The sequence below is a fragment of the Idiotropiscis lumnitzeri genome, chromosome 12, assembly GCF_059441095.1.
Source record: "Idiotropiscis lumnitzeri isolate Australia: NSW breed Sydney's pygmy pipehorse chromosome 12, RoL_Ilum_1.0, whole genome shotgun sequence".
NCBI classification, from domain to species: Eukaryota; Metazoa; Chordata; class Actinopteri; order Syngnathiformes; family Syngnathidae; genus Idiotropiscis; species Idiotropiscis lumnitzeri.
Window position 1 is genome coordinate 20,361,102 of NC_142402.1, and position 20,851 is coordinate 20,381,952.

The window sequence follows — 20,851 nt, forward strand, 5'->3', positions numbered from 1 at the left end:
ACCAAGGTTAGTCCCAATTGTTTGCGTTAATGCAACACCTAAATTCATCTCCCAACCAAAAAAAAAAAAAAAAATACATGGATTGACTTGCGGCTGAGTCGAGAGCGAACAGACCCCACCCAGTCTGGGACTCATTTTCAAAAATGTGTCACCAAGAGAACACGGTTCACACCACAAGAGTTAAGCGTCAGGATCATTTCTGGTCAAAAGAAAGCGGAACAGTTTGTCCCTCATAAAACAAACGTAGACGCTAATGTTTCAAGGGGACGTATTCCGGAAAATTGACTAAGTGCTTGTATACAAATAGTTTGGACTCCGCAGTGGCTCGCCAACCACTAAATGTCAAATTAAACAAGCGGGTAAATTCATTATCTGCCCATTTCTGAAAATGATCATTTTTTTTTTCAGCACTAAAGTCAAACCACGGATGATCGCGTACCAATACAAAGTGTCCATATAAGGACGATATTAGCCTGATTTTAAGGTATCGGCCTCATGGAGGTCGCCAATACCCGCCAATGACGGCTGCCAGGATGGCCGAGTGGTCTAAGGCGCCGCGTTCCGGACCCAGTCTCCCCAGGAGGCCTGGGTTCGAATCTCGTGGCTGCCAGGATGGCCGAGTGGTCTAAGGCGCCGCGTTCAGGACCCAGTCTCCCCAGGAGGCCTGGGTTTGAATCTCGAATTTCCCCATTGTGGGACTAATAAAGGCATTATTATTATTATTATTATTATTAAGATTCCAAAAAAAATGGACTTAGTAGTACTGTTATCGGTGTGAAAAAAAAGTAGCATTGACCAGCCCTCATTCAAACACGAACTATCCCCACATTAAAGCGTCTCGACCATCCATAACACGATCAGCCAACAGCCACTTTCAAGCAATGCAGGACTATCATTCAGGCTTCAACACCCTCATAAGGAATTCCAGTCATTGTTCATCTGAGATGACATTTGGGCCAGAAGTTGAAAAGACTTTTTTTTTTTTTTTGTAGATAATCCTCAATTAGAAACCGCCGCTGTTGGAGCCAAATGTGGTTGAAACAAATATTCTTATTTTGCTCTTGCTGCAGCTTGTCTCAACTTGAGCCCCCCCCCCCAAAAAAAAAAAAGGAAAAGTGAAATATCAGATCCAACACTTGACAGATAACAAATAGGCTGGTTGTACTAGCTTGACACACACGAGCAGCCTCCTCCTTTTGGCCGTTCGCAGCGTCCCCCGCCCCCCCCCCCCGCCCCCCTCACTTCCTCATAGCGAGACCCCCTCACTCTTTCGGTCGCAGGCTGTTTTGAGGAATTTGTTATTGTGAGCAAGCACAGAATTCGTAGCAGCACAACTTTGCTTCCAGGAACTACGATCCACTTACTCTGCGCTCACACACACACACACACACACGCACACACGCAGCAAGCGCATGCACATTACTTGGCAACGCGCTAAGTAAGTGACCCACGCGTTAAGAATACAGCAGAGAGGCCTCATTGGTGTGTGTGTGTGTGTGTGTTGGGGGGTTACAGGCAGGATTCCTTTCTGTGCGTTGTCCACCAATCGGCGCAAGGGGGCTGATAAACATGGCTGAAACAGGATCCGCGCAGCACATTGTGTTCCTTCACGGCCGCAGAAAATAAAGACTCTTCTCACTTCCTGCAAACAGTTAATCTTCTTGTTTATTCTACTCCAAATTTACAGGAACTCGACATCTTCTCCAGGCGTAAATATCGCCCTCATCTCCCCTCTCCTGGGTGTGTTAACAACAAAAGTATCAAAAACATGGTGAGCGCACAAGTGAGTCATTGAGGCCCGGGACCCGACATGAGAGGCACAAATTGTCCTTGTCGTCACCCAGAGGAGGACCACCAGGATGCTGGTTAAACCGACTTTTTTTTTTTCCCTCCTTTTCCTCTTCACCAGCATCCTGGAAAAGTACTCGGAGAAGCACAATGAGCCATGAGATTATATGCACACTATTTATTGATACATGTCGTTATTTGGTGACACGCTCCATTGTGCAAACTATTCTTGCTGCTGTTCTCATTCACACTTGCATGTCGTCGCTGTCCTGAAAACCACCAATTTTGTCATTTTTAAAAAAAAAAAGTTCACATTATTGGGATGTCCGTAACGTAAAAGGCCAATTAATGGAAAAATCCAAAAATGGACATAAGTGTTTTTCACAAGACAGAGATGATATAATTGTATAGTTCAGTAAGGCTGCAACTATCGAATAGTTTTAGAATCGACTATTCCATCAAATAATCTGATAAAAATGTGTAATGCAATAAAAAATAAAAAGGGCCCTCGAATTGCAACATTTGCAGATTATCGATGCGCATTTAAATGCTTTGGGGCGAGGAAAAGCTATTTTAAAATCTGTTATCAAAACTGTAAAGAATACTTACCAAAAAAAAAAAAAAAGCTTTATTTAGCGTATTTTCCGAACTATAGAACACCCCTACCGGTGAAAGAAAAATCTGCAGAAAAGCCACACCGCTGTATTACCCCCCATTCAAAATCGAGGAAAAAAGTAGCGGCTTATATTCCAGAAAATACGGTGCTTCATTGTTTTGCAAACGATTTAATTTGATTAAACACAAATGGGGAATAAAATAAATCGGCAAATATTTTCTGTTGAGTGGCTGAAATGGGATGAATTTAACTTTGTGTCGTAAAACAACCTACTTCCTAATGGCATTACTAAAAAAGGTATTCCATTCTGAACCAAAGTAGCATGACAAAACATTTTATTCAGTAAGGAACTGACTTAGACCAGTCAGTAAAGAAAGGGAAGAAGTACGGGTCAATATAGGGTCCCTTGGCAAATATGTAACAATGAGCAGGCTGAGAAATATCCTCAGGTCATTATTATCACGACGCCACACCTCCATCCCGTAACTACTAACTCAACCGGTTGACTCTGATTAAGTAGAAAGGCGCCAAAAAGAAGCGAGCAAGCGTTTCCGGCCAAGAGGGGCAGCGTTTTGTTTACCAGCCACGGAGGAAGCATGGCAGTCGCGAGTGTCAGATTACAACCTTAAGACACGCGGGAGGTGTGTCAGCTGACCCGGCGTCATCGCACGCCCGCCCCCTGTTCCGACCAAACCCAAAAAGTCTTTATTTTATTTCTCGGCACAGGACAAAAACAAGCTGCGAGTGGAGGGCCAGGCTAAAGGTCACAGTGGATTGCTTGAGTTCAAAAAGCTCATTCACTAATTCATTAACTACAACAGCGCTGCGGCGTGTTATTTCAGAGTCACAGGTTTTGAACAGAACTGCAGCGCAGGACGACTTTGGACTGGTTTGACTTCCTGCTTCCACTATGAAAACTTTACTTATCCGGTCATACACCGGATGAATGTGAGAACTAAATTACCAAGGCACTACAATTAACTCGTAGGGTTGATTTTCAATCATTTTAAAGGACGAAAACGACTCTGCAACCTTTGATGCTGAAAGCCTGATGCAGTTTTTCTTCTTACTGATCACTTTTTAACAAACCAGGCTGACTCAAATGTGCCGTTTTAGCCGCCGAAATGACCTGGTCTCACAAACAACACGTGGAAAGAGTTGTCTGAAATGTTACGAATGAGAGCAAAAAAGTGTGCTGCTAAGTACAGTTTCAGTCAAAATATTAATTGTCCAAAAATGAAAAACTGTTTTTTTTCATTTATTTTTTTGTCTTCTATATCTTTTAAGAAAAAGCACAAATTATCTATTTTTTTTATTTTTACCTGAATACCCGATTATTCAATATAATTTTCAGGAGGATATTCGAATACCAAAATATTCGATAGTTGCAGCATGTCTTCTTGCAGCGCATATATTCCTTTGCCGGTGTACAAATTAATGTCAAATTTAATCAAGTAGGCAAATTGGTAGATACAAAAAGTTGCACGTGCAAACTTTGGAAAAAAAAAAGTTTTTTGCACAAAAATACATATCACAGAAATATTTGTAAAAAAAACCAAAAACTGCCAACCTTACAGTCAACACATGTGGAAACTGCAAAAAAGCAAAAGAAGGGAAAACGCTGCGAGTGCCGAAAATGAAATATGTGCAGCCCCCCCCCAAGCGCCCCACAGATTGGTCCTGAACCACAAACAACATGGTGTGATTGTCAAGGAGGAAGGCGCATTGCCTTTGCTGACGTGTAGTCATATCCAGTAAACTTCCTGCTCCGTTCACAATAGCGGGTGAAAAGTGGAGCGCTTCAACTGCCAGAAAAATATAATGTGAGGGATACTTTGAAAGTTCTGGGAGGCAGTGGTGGGTGGTTCAACCAAGCACCGCTGTGTGCCACTTTACAACGGATGTAGTCACTATAAGAGCTAAATTAGCTCTTTGTACGTACGCAGCGTGTGGTCCTATCCGTTTGCGGGCAATATGGTTAGGTTTTAATACAGCTTTTTTTAATATTTCAAATCCGACAGCGTTTTATGATTTCCCAGCGATTTGTGTGGTGCGACTTCTTGGTTTGGGCAGAAGACGAGGAGAACTGGCGACACAAATCATGTCCGGAAACAAGCCAGACGGCAAAATGTGGCGCAGGCATGACCGGCGGTTAATCCAATCCACACCTAACGCAACACGTCACACACACAGAGTTGATCTCGTCATGGCGGTGGCGATAGCTCGCCTTGATACCTGAAAACGTGACAACATTTTTGATTGGCCCTTACATCGGCTATTCAAACTTCGAATCGAGGCAAAACCGACCGCTGACACTCGGCCACTAATGAAAATGAATTAGAGTGAGAGTTCAGTGGCGTTGAGCCACATTGCTCAGTCCTCAAGTCCTCATGCTTCATATTCCATTGTATTCACTTTAGGTCCAGTTGATTGATTACGGCAAATTGTTTGGCTGAAGAACCGTTTCTGTACAGTATCACAAACACCTGGAATAGACCCAGTGGCATGTGGTTGATTACCATCATGCATTTCTAGTTTTTCTATTGTAGATTTTGAAAAATGAAGAGTAAAAAAAAAAAATCACTGTTTGGAGGCGACCACAGCTGCCATCGACGTAGCACACTTTCAAACACGCGCACCTATTTGTTGTTCTCGGAAAATGAAGGTAACGGTTGCAAACCTGTTCCAGCCAGAAAGTGGGCAACGATTCAACTCTGGCGTGCTGGCGCATGAGATTAAAAAAAAAGATCACACAGGCTTTATTTTCTCTTTTTGGTGGAGAATTTGGCGCGCGTCAATGGCAGTGCGGCTGGATCCAATAAGACATGTTTGTGTCCTTTTGTCAAGCAACAGCATATGGCTACAGTGTGCAGGCTTTGTGAGGCCTTCTGGGATGCGAACAATAGCCTGACCACTGAGACACATTGTGCCACCAAGGACTCTTCCACATTGTGGTCCCAAAAGCATCCAAAAACACATGAAATGTTTAATCTCTTCCAGATTTTTCTGGCGAAAAAAAACTAAAAGGCCTGGATGATGGTGGGGGATGGTTAAGCAGTACCTGCGTTTGCCTTGCTCTGGAGGAGAAGGAGGAGGAGCCAAGGAGGCCCTGTAGTGAAGTCTGACGCTTGCGATGGATTCAGTAGACGCAGGGATGGAGTAGACCCTCTGGACCACCACCACCACATCCTGGCCCACGGAACCAGCCTGGCCGAGGCCCTCGATGGCTTCCAAGAGAGAATGACATTGCCTTGCCAGGAGAGCTGAGCTCCTCTTGCTCGAATCATCACAGGCGGCCACCTTCAGCGTAATAAAGACGGGGAAATTGGACAAACGCATTGACATATTTAGCCTATTTTACATAGCGATTCACCAAAAGCCCGAAAGAAGGACATCATTCAATATTCCACGCACCGGTTCAGTATCAAGTTCCTCTGCGACCCGGCACAGCTCCGGCCTACCAAATGTCCCACACAGAGGATACGGTGCGAGCTGTTTGGCCGCAAACTGGTCTCTGGGTGGCGCATGGGCCGCTTTAGAAGCAGGGTTGACTTTCTGGCTGAAGTGCGTGTTCAGAATAATATCACAGCCTAAGCTTTCCACAGAGAGACTTTGCCTGCAAATGAATGAGGTTTTTCAGTTTTCATACAAGATGCAAAATGAGCGAGAGATTGAAAAAAAAAAAGGATTGGAAAGACTGATGTGACGTTGGGGTTTCATGTCAAACTTTCATAGATGAGATATATGAGGAAAGTTAAAACGCGGAACAGATGTAGGCTTTGTTCCCGCCAATATGTTTTATACCGTCGCAAAGCCTGTTTATATTTTGAAATGATGCTCCGGGACAAGCAGCGCAACTCAAACCCGTAAAATGCGCTATAAATCTTCACTGTTACTATTGAGTTGTTTTGTGTTCTTGGTTGTGTATTGTCAGTAAAAAGGAAGAAACAATATGTTGGAGTGACAATTTTGTAATTCATTGTTTTAAGTCACGTTTACGAGCTTCAGTATGCTATGGAATGACTATAAATTGCCTGGAAACTTCTCATCATGCAAGCGACACACTAGAGCATTGAATGAATCGAAATTTAAATTGAGTTTCAGATTTTGGCTTCTCTTGATCTTTAAAAAGATAGAATCGACGAAAAATGTTAAACGTGCAGAACGGCGCGGTGCGTTTACAAATTCCCAACGTTGTCAAAGTCTCTTGAATGCACCATGTTGCTAGCTTAGCAAGCGTGTAGCGTGTATGATTCTGCCATCACCGAGCGAGCTTTAAGCTGTTTAACGACAACCTTGTTGAGGTTCAGTGTAAAAAATAAATTCACAACAAAAAGAATCACACACATTGTATGTTTAAATACAAAACATGGTTCATTTTAAAAACATCGCAAGCACTAATGATAAAGTCAATGGAAGATCCCATTCAAATCCAAACGGCAAATTAGCATCAACGTCGGGAGCGATATTCCTTCAAATAACGGATGTTGACTTACAAACGCCGTGAAAATGCATACAGAGAGGTAATAAAACACCACACAAGTGCACAAAGTCTTCCCTATCTGTGAAAAAGGAGTTATATTAACAGAGTTCAATCATCACTTCTTCTGTTGTCATTTTAACTCCATCCATGCCGGCACCACACTGCCCCCAAGAAGTTAAAACGCTCAGGAACACAAAGAATATTTGTTTGTTTCCATTGCTATCATTGAAGCATGTTCTTATTTACCTTCTTACTCATTTATTTTTCTCATTGTCCTTTCAAGTCATACTTAAAATTGAGCTTTCAAGTATTCAACAAATGTTCCTTTCCTCAAAATTCACTGACTTTTTTTTGTCGTACAAGAAATGAAATACAATCTCCGAGATCTCAGGTGTGCCCAGTAAGTCCCAAGACTTGTGAAATTAACACAAGATAAAATTAATATAATAAAGAGATAAGGGTGATTCAAAGGTGTGGATGAAGCATTGAATAAAAATACAAGAGTCTTGAAATGTACTTCATATTTACAAGGTCATTTTGTGCTTGACTAAAAAGAATAGAATGTTCGAGAATAAAGTGTTCAATGCGCAGGGATTAAAGGACATGAGGCTATGATTATAGTTTTGAGTAGTTGATTTAATACTACGTTTTGAAATCAACCAATAATCGTTTTAATAATCGTGATTTCAATCTCAGTCAAAGTAAGTGTGAATATTATTTTGGGCATAATCGTCCTGCCTAATTACATCCTACATACACAGCCACGCCACTCCGGGAATTGACGCATCACAACATTTTGAGGTGAGATCCGTTGTTCGAAAAGTGTTACGTTTCATATTGGTAACAATTTCATATGTTCTACTAATTGTGGCTGTCACCAACAACTACTGTACATGCAATTGGGCACAGCTACATTGAAATGCCTTCCAGATGTGACATCATCGCAAAAACGCATCCGGGCAGGCTGACTTGTTAGCCGATGACACGAAAACGAAGCTCGGCGCTATTCTTCGCCTTTACTTTTGAATTTAATGTGTGTCTTTGTGCCAAAGTGGACATTCTGAAATGATTTCCAAAATAAATCCAAGCAAAACGTTTCTTTTTTTGGCTCTGTTTGCGTATACCCGAGGGAGCGAGCGAGCAGCACCTCTCCCGAGTATTAAAGGAACTTGAAAAACAGCCCTTATAATTACACAGCACATTGTTTATAGTAGTACTGATTTACGACTAAGTCTTTCCACATGTGACATGAAGAACAGAATGGTGGATTATTGCTGAGTCAGCGCCAAGTGCACTCTGTGACTGGATCTGGCATGCGTGTTGCAGCATGTCTCTGACGTGGGTGCGAATGAAGAGGCAAGACGACGCACATGTACACTGAGGAGGTTTGTTTAGATGTGCACCACTGGAAAATATTAATCCCAAATCAGAAATGGAATTGTTATGATTTGTGGTGGTTATTTTCCTTTTTCCAAATTCAATCTGAAATACAGTGCAATTGTCCATGATTGAGTTCAAATTCACCGCCAAGTACAACAAATGCAAGTTAATGCTTCAGGAAGTTACTGTATGCAGGATTTACCGTTCACCGGTATACACTTGGGCAGAATGAGGGCTGTAATTAAAACTCATTCACGACCAGCCGAGTAAATAAAATGGATCTTTGACGACTTTAGCCGTCAATGGCAGTAAATGAGCATTTGGAGGGCCACCAAGCATCATGAGTTGACTCAATCACTCACAAATGACTTTGCATGTTTTTCCGAGCAGGTTTTTAAAAGTTATTCAGGTCAAATGGTTGTTGATTCGTCTCCTAACAATTAACGCTTCATGCAAGGCAAAGGGTGGCGGTTGTTGACAACCGCCGACAATTTATTTTTATTTTCTTACATTTTTTCTTCATTTTGATTGTGAATTAAAATTATTATGTTGATCCAAAAAGTTGTATTTAACATTTTCCACATGTTTTTATTCTATTTATTTATAGTAAGGCGATGTGAATAATCAATTTTATGGCATGATTCAAGGTTCTTTATTTTTTTCAATAATTTTTCAGGAGGCTTCAAGTACGACTGCAGATGTAATCACTGAAACAACATGGCTGCAAACAGAGAGGAGCTACAGAAGTTCACAAAAGCGCCTTCAGTGCTGCTAAGTTTGTGATCTGGTGGCTGTATTTAGCAACTTTTTGGACCACTCCAGCGGCTATTAAAAAAAAAAAAAAAAAAAAAAAAGAAAGTGACAAGCAAGCTGAATTCTTGCAAAGAAAAAGATGTCAATGGAGAAATTAGCCATTTCCAAAAGCATGGTGCCTTTCATATGGTGCAAAAGCATTTATGTTCATTTGTAAGTATTTTCTTTACGCACTTTTGACAAAGGGATCTTATTTTATTCCCCCTTAAGAGAGAGCACTTATTTTCTTATCTCTTACAGTGCACCACGTTTTGCCTCATAACCACACATGAATGACTTTGCATTGTTGCCCGATTAGAAAGCATGAATTCTAAAAGTCATCCAAAACAAACCCATTTAATTTTGTCCAAACAATTACAGTACCCCTTTGGGGGAAACAGCTGGGAGGAATATATATATATATATATATATATATATATATAATTATCAAACATGAACTTCTGCTGTCTATCCAAAAGTCCCTAAGTCGCCGCAGTCATTGTATAAGTGTGTGATTAAGCATGACAGCATTTATCATACTGAACATTTGGCCAAAGATCAGTCATCGGCATACGTGTGCACCGCAGCGTATTATTGAAGCAGAATGTACAATCCTGCGGAGCGGAACAGGAACAGGAAGAGGAAGTTGATTCCTCTTTGGGAACAGGTGAGTGGGCAGCTGACAGGTAAGGAGTGGTCGGCGGCTGGCGTCACAGCGCGTAGGTGAATAATACCTGCAGGTATTTCCGTTCCAACTGCAGCCCACTCAGGGGCAGGGAGCGGGTAAGTATGGGCGGAGCCATCCTACGCACCGCAAGAGTGATGAGGGTGATAAACGCTCAACGAGTCACGGAGTAAGTTGGATAAGAGGAATTTTACTAGACATACCAATGCCTGAATTGTGTTTTTTTCCCCACGGACAACACCTGGTATCCGAGTGCTGTACAAAGCATTATTCGGCTTAAAAATACGCTTTAGTTAATTTATGGTTATGTGAATGAAAAAAAAAAAATAGTCTTTGAGCGCGTGAACGACTCAAACAAAAGCGAAAGGTGCTGAAGCCACCATGTGTTTCCAATCACTTTCCTTTGGCTCTCTCTCACACTCGCGCTCCCTAAACGCTCCAGAATATAATCGAGTCTTTCCCCCCCCCTTCAGCTTGCTGGAAATGACCTAACGACTGCCAGGAAGAGGAATGCGAAGCATTCCCTGGAGCTGTCCGTGACGTCAGCACGTAGAGGAGGCCCCAGCGCTTCCGCCAGCCTGGATATTCCAGAGTGCACTCACAACTCCCAACAGCTGGAGTCCACCACCGCCTCGGCTCCCACTCCAAAACAAGCCCCCAAACATACACGGCCCCCGCCTATCTGGACTCCATGTGAGGGACTGCGAGGCACATCTGGGCCTTTGGTGCTGAGATGGAGACGAACGGGGCAAAAAAGAAACCAAAACTGTGTTTGACATTAAGGAGAGACACCTGTTTTATTTTTTAAGACTGGCTTTGCACCGCAGATCCTAGTGTCCAATTCTGGTTTAATGCCGATGTCCGATTTTACGTACATTCAATTTCCATGTGGATGCGTTTACACCAGTGGCGGGCGGTCAAGGCCTTCAAGGGACTTTTCTGCTGGCTTAACATAATGAAGAAATGATTGATGTCATATTGTATCGTGGTGTTGAATTTTTAGGTGATAGTTTTTATCCAATCGAAATTCAGATAGCTCGTGTTGCCAGGCAGATTTCATGAGACTAGTAGCACGCACTATTCGTCTGAGGCCTTCAGATACAGTCGTGCGGGCGCCTGTTCGGTGTCTTAAGGGGGCTTTTACCGTGGATTGACAGTTGCGATAACCAATCAGATCACGAGTTGATGACAGTAAGGCCTTCTCGCTGGCCTTACGCGTCATCTGATTGGATACTCACTCGTGAGGGGTCCGCGCTATGCGGAATCAACACACCCGAAAGTCGCAAACGGCGACCATTCGAAAATCTGAAATATATTTTTGCTTTTTTACACCACAATGGCCGAAGGAGGGATAAGTGTGGATTTAATTGCGAGGCCATATTCCATAGGTTCAAGTTGGCCTGGTCTGACTCCAGCCGGCTATTAATTTAATTAAAGGCTAAACTCCACATTACGCCACTGCTGACTGCCATTTTCATGAATTCATGATGGACACAACGCTAAGGTAACATATTTCAAGTAGACCATTGTAATTTTTTTATGCTTTCGCTCAAACGTGTATTTTCAATGACATCAAGCTGAATTGCATAATTATACGAACTGGAAAAAAACTGAACGCTTTCTGCATCTCCATGATTATTTCAAGTGGTGCCATCTATTTGCGCATAGATCCCGACGTCCAACAACCGCCCCCTCTCAATGCTTCCTGTTCCTCTTTTGTCCAGCATGTTGTTGGGAGTGAACTCTTTTGTTGTGCAATTACCTCCAAGTGTCCTTTTTTTTTTTTTTAACCGCTGCCCAGAAATGAATTTGTCCCACACCAAAAAAAAAAAAACAACAAAAAAAAAAAACCCCAAAAGACGGAAACGCAGGAAAGTGTTTTTACTGAACATGCACTTTTCGGACACGTTGATGCAAGTTGTTCCTCTTATTTGAGCTCACAGAGTGTCCTTTCCTTAACTGACACTCGTCAATTTCAAACATAACGCGTGTCCTCGGACGTCAGATGTGTGACTATGTGCTACTGCCAATGCAATGATAAAGAACTTACGTAACACCAAAAAAAAAAAAAAAAAAAAGAAAAAAAGGAGCCAGGTTTAGGGGAGCCTAATTTAAGACTTTTTAGGGTTGTTTTTTGAACCAAATTTGAGAATGCTAATTTAATCATATAACAATCTTTTAAGTGCACGTTATATATTATATCCATTTACAATTTTGACTTCAATTTTGGAAGAAAAATCAAATTCAGAACTTTAGGTGAAATTCTGAGTATAAGTTAGAATATTATTCTCAGCCATGAACTGCTACGTGAAAATATTACCTTTCAGTAGCAGTTTCTTCAAGTGGAAATGCGAACACGAGCCAATTACGTACCACGGAGCGGAAAAGGGCTCTTAAAATAATGCTTCTTTTTTTTTTTTAAATAAGTCAGTCCCTCTGTGAGGTTCAACATGTGGCTCAAGTGTTTATTGCTTTGCATGTTACAACCCATTTGAGTCTTTTTATGGGTGAGGCTTACATTCTAATGAGTCTTTATTTTTCTGCTGGCATGAGTTCATGGTTTGAATTTATTTAGAAGGAATAAAATTGAGAAAAAAAATGACTTGTTTAAACTGGATTAACGCTTCAATGTTCAAGTGACAAGTTAAATGCATTTTGCCAGCATGAATTTGGAGCGCAGGTCAGGAGATACCTTGTTAATGCCATCTTGATGTCATCGAAACACACCAATTGGTGATTTATAATCCAAGTCTGCTAACATAAAAATAAATGCATTTAAAACATTCTGATTAATATTGCATTTGTGGAATATGAGTTAAGCAGCTAAAATCCCATGTTGGGTGGTTCACATGATTTTATTGGTTGTTGGATATGCGTCACTTGAGCTGTGCATGGAAATTCCGATCACGCAAAAATGTAAAAAAAAAAAAAAAAATTCAGATACTGTATATGTGGTAAATCAAAACTCCCATGCTGTACAAATCCAGCCTTGCAGTCTTGTTATGGGCGAGGCTTTTATTTTAATGAGTTGTTCATTTCTATGCTGGCACGAGTGAACTGTTTTGATGCATTTTGTGTTACCTCGTCTGCACTTACGCAACAGCAACAACCGGCCCTGTCATTTAACCTAATTGGAATGGAGCTCTATTGATTCATGTCTAATTTAGCACTATGAATCAGCAATTAAAACAATAAGGCCAGTGCTGGCCTTAGACCATGGCATTTCCGTTTTGAATGAATACATGCTCGCCTCTCACCATGGTGGGTATATGTGGATGATGTCCGCCGGCGTCGGGCAGAGCTGGACTGCAGTCTCCCTGCAGAGCAAAACGAGCACATGGGGGTTGGCGGGACCGGGCGGCGGGTGGTGCTGGCAGCGCGCCAGTTGCGCGCCGCACTCCTCGTGAACCTCCAGCACCTCCAGCACCAGCACGCCGGGCCTGTCCGCTGGAGAGCGGAGCAACAACAACACAGATGTTGAGCGTGTGCGTGCCTTTGCGCGCTCACGGTCAACTCTCACAAGGACTCATTAGTGTCAGTGGTGCACTTTTAGATTCTATCATTCACTGGCGATAAGAGAGTGTGACTAGCTGATTTATAACACAGTACTTTAGAGCCCGCTGTGACTGACTTGTTTGTTTGTTGACAGAGATAATAAAAAAAAAGCCTCTGAGCGGCCAAATCAAAAAGAAAGCGACTTGGCTCGGCGCGTGCACTTTGGGGTGTAAAGTTGATTGCGCTGGATTGTGAAATGGCAGCCTGTCAGCTCGAACACAATACGGCTTTGTGAGTTTGAACGATTCCCTCAGCGTGGCCGCGGGGGGTGTTTTAATGTGATACGTTTAAACGATATCAAAGAGTTCACAAGAGAGCTATTATTATGACATTTTTCAACGTGCATTTGTCAAAACACGGCCTGCATTTTCTGCTCTGTATATCCAATCCCACATGGCAAACACGTCAGAATAATCTGATCCTCCATTGAATCGGTACAAAAGAATTGGGTCAGGAGGAAACAAAAGGTGCAGAAAATTTAAGCCAAGGCAATTGATATAAGTATTACCAGGCTTATATAAAGTTATTATAATGAGGTGTGAATGACATTAATTAAATATATTTAGTGCTGCATCACATTTAAAAGGTGTTGCTTATATGACGCCACTCATCTGTAAATAAAGCGACCAAAATATTAGAAACGGCTTTGAGAACGGTGCAGGGTCAGTACACCATTAAGAGTAAAAAGTGTTAAATCTCATTAGATGAGGCCTTTCTACCTGCTGTGCTACGCTAATCGAAGCCACCAAATGCCTCTTTTTTTTTTCCTTCCACTATCAACTGTCAACTATGAGCGACTCTCGGTCGACAGCGAGAGGTAATTTGGTAGACCGCGGAAAGGAAAACAAGAAGTAGGCAGACAGTTTCCTGTAAGTCACCTATAGCGGGTTCAGAGTTCAAAGCGTACTTCCAGTGTGCTTGATTTAAATGTTCACCAATAAAAAAAAAAATCTTACATTTTACATTACGTGTATAAAAAAAAAAAAAAAACTGTGTTACTTAATTATTCAATCCTTGATTAATGTCTGAGGGTTTCATAAAACGCAAGAACGTGAATGCATCTTTTGGGTTCATTAACACGAAGCTCTTGTAAGACTGCAGCATCTGTCACTACTGTTCGTAATGAGCTGCACATCTTCTAGCTTTCAGAAGTTGTATCACAGAGGCAGGACGGCGGCTACATGGTCAACATATTTGTTGACCAACAAGAGAGAATTGAGAATTTCCTCTCGTGAAGGGATGACGACTGTGTGAAAGGGACTTGAGAAAATCTAGGGCAGGCGTGTCAACTTTAACACCCGACACTCACTTCTCCCACTCAGTGTTGAAAGCAAATGTTGACATCGTACAATTTTTGCTCATTTAAGTCGCGTATGTTCCATGGCGCTGTTCTGCGTGAAAGGCACTGACAGAAACAGCGGGCTTAAAAATCAAGCCCCAAATTTCCTGACAATCAGAGGAAGTGTCGGAAAGCGTCACGGACGCCGTGTGTGAAAGGGGATACTCGCTTCTCCCACTCTGCCGACGTCATGTATTTAATGTTCCGATTGCACGATGCCGTATCAAGTAATTGGTGGCAAAGCAAACTCATGACAGCGCAACAGCGGTGCTATGTTTCCGCAGTTCCAATTTTACTCCAACTCGCTCAAATGTGAAAGGGACTATCGGCACCTTGGGCTTCTGTCCAGTCGTCCGACGTGGAGCGGTGCCTCCAGAAGCTCACAGCTGATCTCCGCCTGCGGTTAAGTCGATCGAGTCTCTCCGCAAGACCGCCGCTATACAACATACACACAAACACGCACAGATGGTGACGTGTGATAGGCATGCGCGCTACGTTTTGCAGTTCAAGAAAATTCTCAGTAAGCCGACAAACCACAGATGAAGATGATCTGAACCGTGCCGGTGACCTTTAGGCAGGTGGTTTTTTTGTTGTTTTTTTTTTCAGCAAAATGCGGAAACATTACCTTCACTGCCTCACTGACATCCCATCCCTTTTTTTTTTTTTTTTTTTTTTATAAATATCCTTCTCACCTTTGAAACTTCCTTTTCTTTTTGCCCGAATCTTCGGGAGTCTTGGTCTGCTTGTCAAGTGGCTTCTTAGGCGTCCGCAGCATGGCGTGAGCATATCGGACCCAATTGCTGACAGAACTTTTGCTGCACTCGCCATTGCCGCCTCGATGGCTCTCGGCGTCTCGTCTGCTCGTGGGCCGTGTGTCACCGTCAGTCTCTCCGTCGGACGCATAGCCCGAGATGTCCCACTGTGTTATGCACGGGGAAAAGAAAGAATTACTAACCCTTGCGGCGCAAATGTTGTAAGAAGGGCACAAGAAAGTAAACAGTCAGGCCCGACTAAACAGCCGCTTAAATGGGCTGATGTTTGAAGGAAAACAAAGTAAACCTATTAGCCCAAAAGTGAAGATGAACTCCATTTTTTTATTAAATCAGTACTGTAATGTGAAATATGCACTGTAAGGTTATGGCGAGGAGCAGAATTCCCAAGCCATTTTTTTCTTTGCTTTTTTTTTTTTTTGCTGCGTCACGAATCATTGCAACTGATGCAATCAGATCGCATGGAAAAATCCACATGAAACCTGAGCTCCTGTCATGTGTAGACAAGACCAGCATACCAAGCTCTCCCATTTGAATCAACTTGACCCTGCTGGGCAGGGCGCCAGGCGACGTCACGCCATAGCTTGAGCCACAGTGAGCGAGCGAGCGAGCGAGAGAGAGAGAGAGAGAGACAAAGAGAGAGTGTGGGAGAGAGAGAGAGAGAGAGAGAGAAAGAGAGAGAGAGAGAAAGAGAGAGAGAGAGAGAGAGAGAGAGAGAGAGGGAGGAACACTGTGTTCCTGGCCCCGATTCAAAAATGCCTTTTAACCCAACGCTGAAAGCATTTTGAGTACACCGCGTGAGCAACTTCTCCTGAACAAACAGTAGTAAAGTAAAAAAAAAAAAAAAAAATGTTTATAGTCTTGCTCCGGCGGCGTGGCCTCCGTCCAGCCGTGTGGGCCGGAGGTTAGTGAACCTTAAGAGTGGCCGGCTTAAGGGTGTATGGAGCGAGCGAGCGAGCGAGGCTCATCTGGGAAGCGACCCTTGAAACAAAACACCGCCCTCGCAGCTCCTCCTATGTACTTCCAGCGCAAGTACAACAACACAAATCTGGCAGGTTTTGCTTCAGTGAGTCAGCCGCGTATTTATCTGGAGTCATAAACTTTTGGGACCTGGACCTGTCCGTCTGGATCCCGTTAGATCCGGTTTGATTTAGGATTGGCTGAGTCCGTGTGAGCTTTCCAGTAAGGACTGGAACGATATGGGAGGCAAACAGCTGCGTTGTGTTGTCTTCTTGGAATCCACAAAGAAAGACTTTTGGGGGGGGACTAGGGGGTTCAAAGCATTTTCGTGACATCAGTCAAATCTTGTGAGACTTCAGATCTGTGAGCATCTAAAAGGTAAAAAGGTGACTGAATCTAGCGATGATGGGGAAGAGAAAAAGTGCGATGGCAACCATAGAAGCGGAAATGGAGTCTACTGTGAGAAAATAAATATGAATTTTTAATCTCAAAATGAATACGTTTTCATGTGTAACATCCATAAAGTTTAAAGAACCGGAGTGTCCTGACAGGGGCCTACAAACTAAAAAAAAAAAAAGTTATTGTGGAGCAGTAGCTTGAAGAAATGCATTTCTTCTTTCTTGAAGGTCTGTGAGCGCACAACTCCAGATAGCCTGATCTTTAATTTCACTTGACCACAAAGAGCTGATAACAGCAAAAATTAAATGTGACAAGAGGAAGTAGCCGCTCTGTTTGAGGGATGCTAATCTGTCGATGCGTTTCCTTTCAACAGACTCGAGAACTTCCTCACAAGACTCTACTTTGGTTTTGAAAACTGTCCAGTCCGTCGACGTAGCAAGTATTTCGGCGGACCTGACGAGAAAGATCATAACAGAGCAAAGTGGAAGCACCAGCACGAAGACGCACTGGATGGCAAGGAGCCTTCGCAGCACAGATTCAAACGACAACCACAGAACATCACTAATTTGTCCCAATCTGGCACAGCAATTACCTGAAACAACAAAAAACACAAGTGTGCGGTCGTGAGCTGGTGCATGCCACTCCTTGCACATTCCCTCCATGCCAGCCCAGCCTTTCACAAACACTGCTACCGAGAACAAATAAAGCCTCCAGCACTGAAGCTCGGCGCCACCGACGTATATAGCGCGTATGGATACGAGTAAATACGGCACGGTTAAAATACATGCACTTTATGATGAAGAAGAAGGTATGATGGATATTTTTATGACATTTGGAACGTGAACAATCCAAGTGCCAAATAGACAGGTATCTTGGATTGCTGCCTAAATGGGCTGCTTTAATTAGAGGACCAATCTAATCATTCGGACCAAACTACTCATCGGCAATAATGGGCTGCTGTCAGATGGGAACCAGCTAGTAAACATTCAGACCCAACTAGTGAGCTGTTAAAAGGGGTTATCATAAGAAGGAAAGTAGATAGTAAATATTCAGACCCGACTAGTTGGCTGCCGAAGTGGGCTGTTATGAGAAGGGAATAACAACTAAATTGTAAACATTCATACCCAACTACTTGTAAGTTATCTGACGCAAATAGGCTACAGTAAGTTAGAATGCAGAGCAATGCTCACATTGCGTCAAACTTCAGCTCAGCGAGCATCAAATAAATGTACGAGTTTTTCTTTTACTTTTTTGAAGAAGAACCAAAACTAGATCATTTATATTAAGAACCCTTGATTTAGCAGCATAAATGGGCTGTCTTAAACATGGACATACAATATCATTTATTGTAAACATTCAGACCCAACAAGTTATCTGCCAAAATGGACTGCTGCAATAATGGAAACAAGACAAACATTCAGACGCAAATAGTTATGTGCATAAATGGGCTACTATACTAAGGGACCCATATTGTAAACATGCAGGCCCGGCTAGTTAGCAGCTAAAACGGGCAGCTGTGATAACATGAACATTCAACCCCAACTAGCCAGCTACATAAATGGCCTGCTGTCAGAAGGCTACCCGATAGCAAACATTCAGACCAAACTATCTGTCTTGAGTAAATGGGAGTGCTGTAAGAGGGTAAACAGGTGGCAACCATTAAGACACAGAGTTGGTTATTTCACGATCTTTATCTACTGTACTTGTATCACAATCATTACAAAAAAAAACACTGCTTTAAATATGTCATCAACAGCTGGAATCCTTCACCAACTCCAAAAAAACCCTCAAACTATTTTCCTCACCCTACAAACATTCACTATGCAGGATAAATAACTGAAGCGGATAAGCGTCGGCCAGGGTTTTATTGCAACTTCAGCTTGTGAACTTTGACAGTCTGGAAAACGACCAAAAAGTTTTAGAAAAGTGCACAGCAGGCAAGCTTGCGTTTGCTCCCCCTTGAAGGCATGTGTGAAATACGCCACCTAGTGGAAAAACTGATCAATAAATCACTGTACTTCTATCCACATAAATCACACCAGTTTTAAAATATCAATTTACTTACCTTATAATACATACAAAATGCACAAAATATACTACATGCATAACTCCTCTGTCAGGAAGACTTGGCTTGCAAGCTTAAGAAGGTGTATAGCGCCATCTATTGTTTCTACAGAGCAATGACTTGGAACTGGAGACAAGCTGCTGCCAGCATTCAGCTCTAGCTTGTGATCTGCTTAAATGGGTTGCTGTCAGAAGCGAAGAAATGTACACTTCACTTTCAGACTCAACGAGTTAGCTGAAGAAATTGGAGACCCCATGTAATGCAGCAAATGTTACAAGTTGAGTTTAAGCTAATAAATGAACGTATCTTTCTGGCTTTTTGTATTTTTTGTGACATCACCAAAATTAGTCACTCATGTCATAACCACGGAACAAGGAATGCAACTTCTGTCTGCTCAGTACAACATAAAATTCGTCGGCAAAGTGTGAGTAGTTTTACTTTAATTTAGTTTTGACGTGCAAATGATTGACTCACATCTGTAGGCTCAGCTGGCAGGTCTTCAGTTTCTTCATCGCAGACCGGCGATTCGCAGTCAGAGATTTGCTGGCCGCTGTCATTTTCTACGTCCTGCTCCGACTCGTCTGATTCTATGACGGCCAAGTCATCTGCGCCAGTAAGATTTTGATGACAAATTGTTATTATTATTATTCTTTTTATAACTGGTGCTGAGAGGCTTATTCCCAATGTACCTTTCAGAGTGTTAAACGTGTTAAGTGCTTTGGGGCGCAACGGAGAGGAGGCCGGGCATCTCTTTGTGACATGAGGCTGGTGATATCGTTGCTGTTGGGTTTCATCATTGTCGCTCGAGGAGCTCCACGCAATGTCCACCAGGTCTTCACTGCGGTGGTCTGTGGTGGATGAGGGGGATAGTTTACAAGTTTACATGTTTTGGGCAGATGATGTCAGCATTCATCACCTCTTTTTGGATGCCACAAGGTCATATTTTTTTATTTGACCCCTAACCCGGGCTAAAAACTGTAACTTAAAACCCAAACCTTGACTGAAACTCTAATTATTTTTCCTTTGAAAATGTATTCACAAGACAATACTGTGTGTTCTGAATATAATTGTAATAATGCACACGTGACATAGTTGCTAAATAGTCCTTTTAGTAATTTGAGTACTTGCTGTTATATATATTTTTGTTTGTCGGGCATCAATTAAAACGTGGTTTAATCGATACCTAGCTAAAATATCAACCATTTTTCATCACAATGTACCTGAAACAGGTGAATGCGCCAACTTCCTTAGTACAGACAGTTTTCCTCCAGAAGTCTTCACACCCTGCAACAAAAGCACCAAGTGTCATTCCTAAATTTAACAACTGGGTAACTAAAAAAAATAATATCTATATTTTTTACTACCGTTATGAGAGAAGAGCCCAGAAAACTCTCTCCACATTTCTCCCAGCTACTGGTTGAGACGGATGACGAAAGTGCGGATGCTTTTCTCACTCCTCTAACACCGCTTTCAATATTGTCCGGGAAGAGGACACAGTTTAAATCCCTGGACCACTTTTTTCGCTACACAAACACAAACAAAAAAGGGTCAAACAAAAAAACATTGGCTTCATTAAATAAAATTCCAAGTCTTTAAAATGTCAGCTGCGAAAGGTCAGAACGAAGTAATAAAGCTAACAAACCAGCCGAGTAAGCGTTGAGTACAACGAGTTAGTTAGGAAAATGCAGCAAGCTAGTTTCTTACCTTTCTTGAAGACATGCTTTTAAAATGAAGTTTTGCCCGAGTTGAAGGCTTCTTTGTATGTATTCTGACACCTCATAATGCAAAGTGAGAATGTGATAACCAGTCTCGCATTGTTTGGGACTCAAACTGAATGCTAGAAAATGAACTACATGGCTACAGCTGCAAAGTGTTTGATTGATTCACCAGCGCACCCCGACAAAACGTGAAGCACTTTGGTCATTGTTTGAAATGACAGTGGAATCAACATGGCACCTCGTAATGATGCCGCCTGTAGTTTATTCAAACAGAGCCACCGCGTAGATTAGCTATGAAAAG

At 42.4% G+C, this 20,851-nt stretch overlaps 1 protein-coding gene across 1 annotated transcript in view; it reads right to left on the bottom strand.

Annotated features, from left to right (window-relative positions):
* Positions 1-20,794, bottom strand: part of spidr (scaffold protein involved in DNA repair) — a 34,209-nt gene extending 13,415 nt beyond the window's left edge. Inside the window, exons 1-10 of the mRNA XM_088311445.1 lie at positions 20,537-20,794; positions 20,197-20,355; positions 20,053-20,116; positions 19,522-19,680; positions 19,307-19,437; positions 15,331-15,557; positions 14,971-15,074; positions 13,002-13,191; positions 5,819-6,020; positions 5,466-5,704 (exon numbers count right to left, since the gene is read on the bottom strand). Of these exons, the coding sequence (XP_088167571.1) occupies positions 5,466-5,704; positions 5,819-6,020; positions 13,002-13,191; positions 14,971-15,074; positions 15,331-15,557; positions 19,307-19,437; positions 19,522-19,680; positions 20,053-20,116; positions 20,197-20,355; positions 20,537-20,551 (1,490 nt within the window). The 5' untranslated portion in view covers positions 20,552-20,794. The remainder of the gene's footprint in view (positions 1-5,465; positions 5,705-5,818; positions 6,021-13,001; positions 13,192-14,970; positions 15,075-15,330; positions 15,558-19,306; positions 19,438-19,521; positions 19,681-20,052; positions 20,117-20,196; positions 20,356-20,536) is intronic.
* Between the last annotated feature and the right edge of the window lie 57 nt (positions 20,795-20,851).